Source organism: Phasianus colchicus, chromosome 6, assembly GCF_987193195.1.
Source record: "Phasianus colchicus chromosome 6, bPhaCol1.hap1.1, whole genome shotgun sequence".
Classification (NCBI taxonomy): Eukaryota; Metazoa; Chordata; class Aves; order Galliformes; family Phasianidae; genus Phasianus; species Phasianus colchicus.
The window spans coordinates 7252064-7262047 of record NC_143441.1 but is presented as its reverse complement, the minus strand read 5'-3'; the positions used below and the strand labels follow the sequence as shown (position 1 = coordinate 7262047).

At 44.7% G+C, this 9984-nt stretch overlaps 1 protein-coding gene across 1 annotated transcript in view; it reads right to left on the bottom strand.

The window, feature by feature from the left end:
* Window positions 1-1889: 1889 nt before the first annotated feature.
* EEPD1 (endonuclease/exonuclease/phosphatase family domain containing 1) overlaps window positions 1890-9984 on the bottom strand; it is a 60467-nt gene continuing 52372 nt past the window's right edge. Inside the window, exons 4-7 of the mRNA XM_031590459.2 lie at window positions 9661-9795; window positions 8354-8486; window positions 2931-3125; window positions 1890-2389 (exon numbers count right to left, since the gene is read on the bottom strand). Of these exons, the coding sequence (XP_031446319.2) occupies window positions 2193-2389; window positions 2931-3125; window positions 8354-8486; window positions 9661-9795 (660 nt within the window). The 3' untranslated portion in view covers window positions 1890-2192. The remainder of the gene's footprint in view (window positions 2390-2930; window positions 3126-8353; window positions 8487-9660; window positions 9796-9984) is intronic.

Genomic DNA, 9984 nt, shown 5'->3' with positions numbered 1-9984 from the left:
GCAGCACCATGCCTGCTGGAAATGGGCAAGGCAGCAGCAAGGAACCAGAATCAAGCGGGGTCCAAAGCAGCAGCCACATGCTCCTGCTGGCTTCTGCAATGACCCAAGACAAATGCACACACCTCTGGTTTTCAACACTAAATGCTTAGAGAAAGTAAAGGCACATTTTTGTCTGATGCTCTGAAACCTCCACTAAACCATCTGCAATGTCAATGAAACCTCCTTTACTGTGGTCTGAGTGCAGTGCCTAAAGAAGAGGATCTACCACGGCAACACCAGCTATCACTTCATCTGCACACACCCTGCAGCTGTGCCCTCCAGCACTCAGGAGGCAAGAAGACGTTTCCATCCTGGCAGCAGTTCTTGCTGTGCCTGAAAGCCAAAGGTAGATCACTGCAGGACTCCAAACCTCTCTGTTTCCTGCAATAACCTCTTTGCTCTTCAGGGCCCACTGATCTGAGCTCACTTCTTTGACCTGTGCGATCACCTCCTTTCTAACCAACAGTTTTCACTGTGATCTGAGAGGAGCAAGAACGGAAGGCTCTCCAGCTGTCTCATGACAAAGAGATTCCCACTCCCCACCTGCCCACAGGGCTGAACAAGTTGGAGAGCAGAGTCACACCCAGGCCATCCCACCCTGCTCCAGCTTTAATTTTGTACAGAAATTAAGACACACTGATACATTCATCCATCTGTGTTTCCATGCAAGTTGTTGCTTCCTGAAACGAGGCCGTTATTTCAGTTCAACTAACCAAGCTGCTATGAAAATACTGCTCTGCTGTGCAGCCCTCATTTAGCATGTCCCCTTGGCTTTGGCACTGCTGTCAGGAGCATCTTTTGACAGCACTACAAAGCACATCAAAGAGCTTTCCTTTTCACTCAGCATGAAATGAGCTGGGCTAGCAGGAGCTCTGCACTCTTTACACTCATGTATTGCTCTTGAAGGTGCCGAGTTGTTTTTTCCAGTCCTTATGATTTCCCCTCCAGGTCACTGACTGTTAATTGCTATTTTACAATGTCATGCACTTGGGGAATTGAATGCTCCCTCTCAGATACCTTGTTGGCTGGTTGCTCCCTGTTCAGGACATGCCCAGAAACAAACTTCTATAGGAGAACCTATGAGCTCACCATCCACCCTTGCTGTATAAGTGATCACCATACACTGCACTCAGACTCTATGCTGTGGTGCCTGAAAGTGGCTCATGAGCTCAGGCACTGGATGCAGTGTTGCCTCCCAGGAGGAGCAATAGAAAATACAGCTCCCTGAAGAATCAATGAGCAGAGCCAGGCGCAGCACGCCCTCCTCTTTGATCCTCCGTCCTTGCTCAAGAAATCTGCTGCAGTTGCTGTGCCAGAGGAGTAGGGTTTTTCCTGTGAGATCCCCAGCAGGAAGCAAAGCAAAGGGCATTGCCTTGAGTGTCGGCGGGTGGAGGAGTGAACCAAGTTCTACAAAGGCATGAGTCAGAGTTTTCCCAGCTCCTGAAAGCTAACACACAGAGAAAAATAACAGTGAATGCTGCACAGCAAGCTAAAAGCCAAACCAGGCTCCACAACTCCCGTCTGGGACAAAATGCACCCTTCCCAGAAGCACAGAGAGAGGAAGGTGAGGAAGAGAGGTGTCCATATTGACACTGGGCTGAGTAGGCATGGTGTTTCTCTGGGCCATAGGGACCTTTTGGTCATATAAGGGTCCAGCACCTCTCTTGTTTCCCAGAATTAGCAGCTTTTGCAAGTGCTGAGCTCACAAAGGAATTGCCAAGAATATCCACAGAGTGGATCTTTGTGCCCCTTTGCTATTCCCCTCAGTTTACAAGGAAGCAAAGAAATGTAACCATCACAAACACCACCACAGCAAAGCCCTGCCTGGCAGCATTTTAGCCAAAATCCTATACAGTATTAAAAGTACACTTTATTTTCTGTACAGTTCTCATCCAAATCTCCAGGCATGGAGATGGGTCCATCACATCCCTATAAAAAGTTACAGGCCACTCTATTGCCGTGGGACACCCCAGAGCTGTCCGTAAAGGGCACGGAGCGAGAGCCATCGAAGGCAAGTGCTGATGTTTTCTGGACATGGGGGGGACAGGTGAAGGAGGAAGAGGGGGAAGCAGCTCTTCTGCTCCACAGCTGAGTCTCCAGCAAGCAGAGCTATGGGCTGACCCCTGGAACAGGAGAGACACCTCCCGTTCACGTCATCGTTCATGTTTAGTGTTTGAGTCGCGCTCCACGGTCACCCCATTTCCATTCCGCGTCACCTCCTTCCTGTTCCAGTCCTTTTCCATGTAAAATTCAGCTAGCACGGGGCAGTGGTCCGAGGCTACTCCACCCCAGGACCAGTTATCAGGGATCCACGGGTTTGTAAGACCTTCTCGCACAACAGCCCAGTGGCCTGCAAGAAGAAGAATCACATAAAAAGATCAGTATGAAAGAGGTGCCTGGATTTAAACACAGTTCCACAAGCTTGCAAAAGAAATACTTAGTATGCTAAGGAATTGAAGGCAAGCTATAGGAAGTCATAGCATCATAGGATCAGTAAGGTCAGAACAGATGTCTAAGATCATCTAGTCCAACCACCAACCACCATGCCCACTGTCCATGTCCCTCAGTGCCACATCTACACGCTTCTTGAACACCTTGATGGACAGTGACTCCACCACCTCCCTGGGCAGCCTGTTCCAATGCTTGACCACTCCTTCTGAGAAGAAATGCTTCCTAATACCCAACCTGAATCTCCCCTGACACAACTTAAAGCTATTACCTCTTGTCCTATCAGTTCTTACCTGGGAGAAGAGATCGACCCATCCCACTACAAGCTCTTTTCAGGTAGTTGTAGTCCAGCAATAGTGGTTGTATGCCAAGCAGTATCACCCACATTTGACCCAATGCTCACCTCACACAAGCTATGTGACTTAACCAAAAAGAAACTCTACCTGTGAAAACCTTCTTCAAACTCCGGCTGATCCACATGTTGTCCAGCGACTTTGATCCCTGGGGGTTCTTTGTGCTGATGTTGGTAAACGTATTTGAAGGGACCAAGTGATGGAACTTCTCCTTCCTCAGTATGTCATGGTCGCTGCTGTCAGGAGCCTGGTTAAAATCTCCCAGGATGATCACATCTTTTTCCCCTGGAAAAGAGAAAAAATGGAAAGAAAAAAAGAGAAATGAATGGAAAGAATGGACACCCACAGCTTAAAAGGAAGAAGAGGAGGAGGTATACAAATGAAAGGAGGAAATATAGAAGTACTTTGTAGCAAACCTGACTTTACTATGAGATTCTGAAAGCAATGCTGTTTGCAGTGAACTACTTACTGCTACTGACTGACTGACTACTTACTCATGGCCATCCTGTCCAACTTGCAGCAGAGAAGGCTCCTCATTGTGGCCGCTCAGCGCATGCTTCTTGCCTGTTTTTAATATCAGCTTGATTATACTGGGATCCTCTGCTTGCTATTCACAGTGACAAATGCAAAGAGTAGCATTTCTAGTCTTGAAGGTTTGTAGGAATCTGTGACTTTGTCAGCTTTTTTTTTTTTCCTTCTGCTCCAAAAGTAATGCCTCCTACTTAATTATGTCAGCCCACAACATCAGAGGTGGATGTTGGTGGGATGGCAGTAGGGGTTGAACCTTTTCACCAATATTCCATTACATTTTGTTGCTGTGTGACAGATGGCAGCAGAGGGGAAGTCTGACCAAATGGCATCTGACATGGAAGTGCAGATCAAGCAAAGCCATGGCACTGAATTTGGAGGAGCCATGGCACCCACTGACATTCATCAACACTTGCTGAACGTTTATGGAGACCAAGCAGTGGACATGAGCACAGTGAGGTGGTGGGTGGTGCATTTCAACAGTGGCAACAGCAACATGAAAGACAAAACACATTCTGGACAGCCACGCACAGCTGTCACACCACAAAATGCAGAGCACCTTGATCAGCTCACACATGTGAATTGGCAAATTACAACCAGGGAGCTGTGTACAGAGCTGAATATCAGCTTCAATGCATTGGAAATGATGGTGGCAACATTGGAACGTCACAAAGTTTACATCAGGTGGGTCCCACAAGTGCTCATCTAGGATCACCATATACAAGTTTGTCAAGACCTACTGAACCAATACAAGGTCAAGACACAGCCTTCAGCGGGTAAAGTGATGTGCACTGTCTTTTGGGATAGGGAAGGGGTGAAACCTCTGGATTTCCTGGAACACAGATAAACCAGCAGCTCTGACTGCTACATTACAACAGTGACTAAGCTGAAGACTCCAGAAGACACAGTTTTTTGCTAGTGTATATCAGAGCCCCAAAAGTGCAGTGCCTGTTCTAAACCTGTGTGTTGAAGAAATCTCAAAGAACAAGTCTGAAATGCAGCCTGCAAACTTTTTGGCTGCAGGTTAGTTCACAAACCATGCAGACACTCAATGGCTATAGAAACTCTCATTCTCCCAGATGACTGAAGAAATACTGCTGAACTTGGATATGTTAGAATTTGACTAGGGCCTAATTTCCAAAGAAACCAAGGAAATGACATGAAATGCTTGTCCAAAATGCCTTCTTTCTGTGGAAATAAGATTACCTCACTTATATTTTATTTCCAACCCTGAGAAAGAAAAGAAACTCTGGGCCTTAATTTTATATCCACAGCATGTGCTCTCCATGGCTCTACAGCTGGAGATGGAGATATCCCAGCTATGCAATGGGATAAGAGGAGAATGGACGTGCCTGCTGCCCTGCTAGAAAGGTGTGATGAACTCCAGGACTGTGATAGCTGAGCAAAGACTGCTGCAACAGACCTTGGTACTGTGGATGAGAAGGAGGAGTCTGCAGCAAGGATGCACAAACACACCAAAAATGATCACAAAGCTGATTTCAAAGAAGGCCACTGTTATATTCTCTAAGTGCCTTTGTTTTCTGTGGTTGAAGTGTGGAGGAAGAGGACTGAGAGACTGTTCTATGAGTGTAAGCAGCACTCATGGATAAACCTACCTGCTGTGTGCTGTTGCTGTACAAGAAGCTAGCCAAAAGAGGGAGCACAAGTTAAACAATGAAATCTATTGCACTCTTCTCTGCCTGCAGTTCTACAAAGATGAACTAAGAGAGGGCAGGAGGGCAGAGAGACTGATGATTTATGATTTACAAAAAAAATACCAATACTTCTAAACGTGCTGCTTGCTGAGATAACAGAGAGGTGATGAAAACATAATGAAACTACTTGTAGTTTCTGCCCTTTGCGAGCCATGCTCATATTGAACATGACACGACGTTTAAACATTATTCTGCAAAGTGCTAGTGATACTGACCTTCCCACTTTTAAAAGAAAGAAAAAAAACAAGCCTGAGCCCAAGTTATTTTAAGATTTGTCAGAACCCAAAAGAAAATCAGTGCTTATCTAATGGGGAAGCACGAAGTCCCCTGGAGAGAACTGGTTTGCTCTCATAACCTGAACAAAGTGCTTTCACAGCGCCTCTGAAATGCCACCTTCCGCTTCTGCAGCTCTCATCTTGGTGAAGCAGGCAGGCTTCCCTTCCTGCAGCACGCCAAGCAGCATGCTTGCTGTGAGCTGGCAGTGCAAAAAAGCTAAGCTCTGGACAAGCAAGATGAATCTGATGGTTTCATGTCTGGGCGTCATGATGCTGCAGGAAATTGCAACGAGTGCAACTGCTGCACTGCTGCAATCCTCCAGACTAATGTTTGCTTAATGGCCAAGGCAGTGTTTGGATCCTGATATAAAGGGAGGAAGGCCACTCTGGAAAGGTCTGTGGTGCACCCTTGATGGGGATTACAAATTACAGACAGGCAGGAATCCTAGCAACAGCATCTCGATCCTGCCCAAAATATTTATTTTAGCAAATCCTCCAGCCTTACGTGAAAAATGTATTAAAAATCATAATCACAAATGGAAATTTTAACTGACTGCTCAGTTCTGAACCACTCAGAAATAGCAGAGCCTAAAATAATCAACACCTAGATATGTTCGTGGAATCAGGTACAAAGTCAGTCTGGTGTACACACAGGAAATGAGTCACTCTATTCTCTTCTGTTTTAAACTTTCTCATGCAAAACAGACAAGCATATAATCATAACACAACATAAAGTAGACAGAGAAGGGATAAACGGGGTGCAGTGAGCATTCAAGAAGCCAAAACTCCATTTTCCAGCCCATCACCAAGGGAAAGGGTCTCTTTCTGGTCCCCTCAACCAAAAGCTCCTGGTGCTCCACGTACCTGCAAATCCCTAGCAGAACAACTGTGCAGCAGACATCTGCAGTGCTTCATTTTGTTGTCCTGCAGCAATGGTGAAACCCTTGGTTGTTCCACAGCAGTACAAAGGGACCCCTGAAGGACACTCTCCCTTGACTTCCACATGCCCTGAATCAGTCCCCTAATGAATTAAACTGACACCTAAACCCCCACGTTCTTCCTGAAGAGCACGAAAACCAGATCATAGAAAGGATGTGACAGCACTCATGCTGGTAAGAAGCTCCCTACCACCTCTCAGAGGTCTTCTAGGCCTAGCTTCTGATGCATGGGCACTTTGCAATATGGCCAAGCCAGATGGGAGAAGATGACTAAGCCAACCCTGGGTCCAAGCACTACAGATAGTGTCTGCACAGTCATGGTCAGCACAGTGGATATGAACAGGTGGAGTGCTTAAGAGAAGGCAGAAGGGTTGCTGCCGAGTTAGCTACCAGCAGCAAACAACCACCAAGTCCCTCTGGTACAGCTGAGAGTAAAGGAGGACAAGAATAAAGCAGGACTCACTCATCTGATGGGAGAAATATGGGTACACAGCTGCTCTGGGGGATGGAGATGTTACAGGAGACTGCCTAACTGTATTTCTTGAGCACGTCCTCTTTGTAAGACAGCAAAGAAGGTGCCTGTTAGCAAAATGGGATCAGAAATATGGACTGATTGGAATAGCAACAGGCAAATCAGCCTTAATTAATCATATTTTATGGATTGGCTTTGAAAAAAAAAAAAAGACTTATTTTAAAAAATGTGATTTTAAGCCTGCCATTGATTTTGGCTGAGTAATTCAGTGCTCAAAACAACACGTGTGCACAAGTATTTATTTATGAAACAAGACCTGCATCCCACACGTTAGGAATGTGAACTTCACCTTTTGTGAAAGATGAAGTCAAGAACAAACACGTTCCAGTAACGTGCCCACCACATGGCAATGAAAACAAAAACGAAAAGAAGCCCTCATGTCAACAGTCTAAATTTAGATGCAGAGGAAATGCATCTCTGTTGACTTCGGAAGAGCAACACAGTTATCTGCATCCCGATTCAGCCTTCTGGGATTAAACAAATAACCCTTTTGTTTGCCTTCATCCTTTTCTTTCAGGAGGTATGTGGACAAATACTTAAATCTGTGGCACTTAAAAATAGCTCTGACTGACTTCTTGCAGCTCTAAAAGAAAAACAAGGGAACATGCATAAAAACTGTAATTACCTCTTGTGTTATACAAGAGGATTTTAATGCTTTCAAGTGACTGACCTTGCAAAACTATGCCAAGAGGAAAATCATCATGACTGTAACCTTGTAACCCTTTTACTTCTTTGTTAAGTGGTAAGCAAAGGGCTGGATTTTTCTATTCCTATGAAAAGATCACCAATGCCAACACCACTTTGAATCTGAAACCTGCTGTTCTGCTCCACTGGAAACTGAGTTAAATCTGCAAGAATCTGAATAAGAAGCAAAAAAAAAAAACAAACCAAAACCTCAGAAACCAGGTGAAGAAATTCAGCTGTCTATTAAATTGCTCAAGTTGAGATACAAATTCTGGTGTCAGTCATCCTGGGCTAAAACCAGAGCAACTTGTCTGAAACCAACAGAATTGTTTCACTTATTACATCCATGTACCAAAGCTGGTTTCTGGTCTGCTTTCTCATTAGCAAGCATCTCCTGACTTCCACTGGGTTTTTCAAAGTGTTTCCAAATATCCAAAAATAAACAAAGAACAAACTTCCTTTGGGAAAAAAGCCAGCAAGTTTTGTTCTGATATTAGGTAGATCCCATTTCCACAAACACAGTTTTAACCCAGTATCTTTTTCTTCTGTTTGTTTGGATTTGCTCTTATGCTAGCATAAAATCATAAGGAAATTCACTTGAAAAGCATGGTTGAAGCCAATAGGATCTTCTGAGGTATTTGTGTTAATTAGAATAGATTGTAAAATATTGAGCAGAGAAAAAGCACATTTTGCACGCTGTGTACCATTCAAAGAAAGGTAAAGGCAATGTACAGCTGATGAGGAAACTTGTGAAACCTGTACTAAGACAGTTATATCCATATGTTAAATTCCTTTTGATTAGGTACATGCAGATGCTAACTGGAAGGAAGAACCACCATACCTTTCAGAGTCTCCTGCAAAGTCTGTGCAAAGGTTGCTAGTTTGTGGCTGTCATGGTTCTTCCCTGCGTTGTCCCCCAGTGCAGGAGCCAAGGCCAGGTGAAGGTTAACCAGCGTTAGGTCATTCATCCCAACCTGGGGGAGGAAGGAGGGAAATCAGTGCAGCACAGGGCAAAGGGAGGTCAGAGAGCAAAGATATTCACCTGTCCCATACAATTTTGGCAGTAAGTCCTGGTGACTAGGACCCATTTCATGCTGCATACGGTCTGTTGTTTTGTCTTGGTGTTTTGGGAAGACAGCTCTATTTGGACTACTGTGACAGCCCTTCAGTTCTGGGGAAACTGATTTTTGTAAATATGTGGTTTTTTTCTACAGCAGCTGCAGAGAGAAGCTGACTCTTTCCAAAAACCAGTTTATGCAAAACCAGTTGTTATTAAGCTACAAATAATGGCTTGGTCATTACATCAACTAATTACTGCTCTCCTGTGATCTGCCTTGGCCTGCTACAGAGATTAGTCATGAAACTTAATGTACCTTGAAATGAGCCGCTGGCTCCCTGTAATCTTCTGCTTACCTTCTGGGACTCACTTTGTCGCGTGGCACAAGTAATGCTTACTTCTAATCTTGACCTGTTCTTATTTATTAGAAACTTCTCTCTAAGCATTGGCAGAGATGTCAAACTCCCTAAACCGGATACAGGCAGTGCAGGGAAGGGGGCTGTACATTTACTCATGCATACACACAAGAACAGCTTGGAAAGAGTCAGTTTCCAAATTGCATGAAGTTCTCTAATACAGGTGCAGCCTAGTGAAAAAGCTTCAAAATGGAAACTCTGCACTATGCCAGCAATGTAAGAGAGATCAGCCTGAGCCTCTCCGAAGCACGATGCCTTCCGTGTACATCTGTTCTGCTTACACTTACCCCAACTCCACCCATCATTTCTGGCTCTGACCAGAATCATGGAGCCGTGGCTGCTTGCTTCTCAATACTCACCTCTCTAAAAGCTGAACAAGGTGACTGGTGATTTCTGTCACTCTATCAGACTGCAGGCACATGGCCTCATGTGCCTAAATGCTCCCTTGCAGCAGGGCTCCCTCCCACAGGACCAAGGGAAAGGACTGACTCTGGTGATACACCTCACCTATTAAGATCACTAAGCACCTTCCTGTAACTGAGCCATAAGAAACTGATGAACATGGATTAGCCTCATGCTAATGTATTTTTTTTATCTGTTAGGAGACTCTTTCCAGCTTCTTGTCCAAAACTTTTAAATAAAAGCTCATCTCTGCAAGAGTCAGAACTGAGTTACCTTGAAATGTGCAATATATGGGTGAGGATATGAGTGTCTCCCATTGCCATTAGTCTGTACGTTCTCCTGAGAAGAAGCATCTTTCAGCTCAATGCCAGCCGTTGTATCCCAGAGGAAACCAGAATATTCGACTCCCTGCAATTAAAGCAAGAGAAAAGCCAATAATAAGATGTTAAAAATATAACATTCTGCCCAAATTATGAAACTTTAACCCAAATGTTTCAGTCAACTTGGTACTGCTGTTGGCAATGGTGTATTATCACTTCCCAAATAAGTGGAGGTTGTAAAAGCTGTCTATTCTGGCTTGGCACCTGCTGAGGGCAG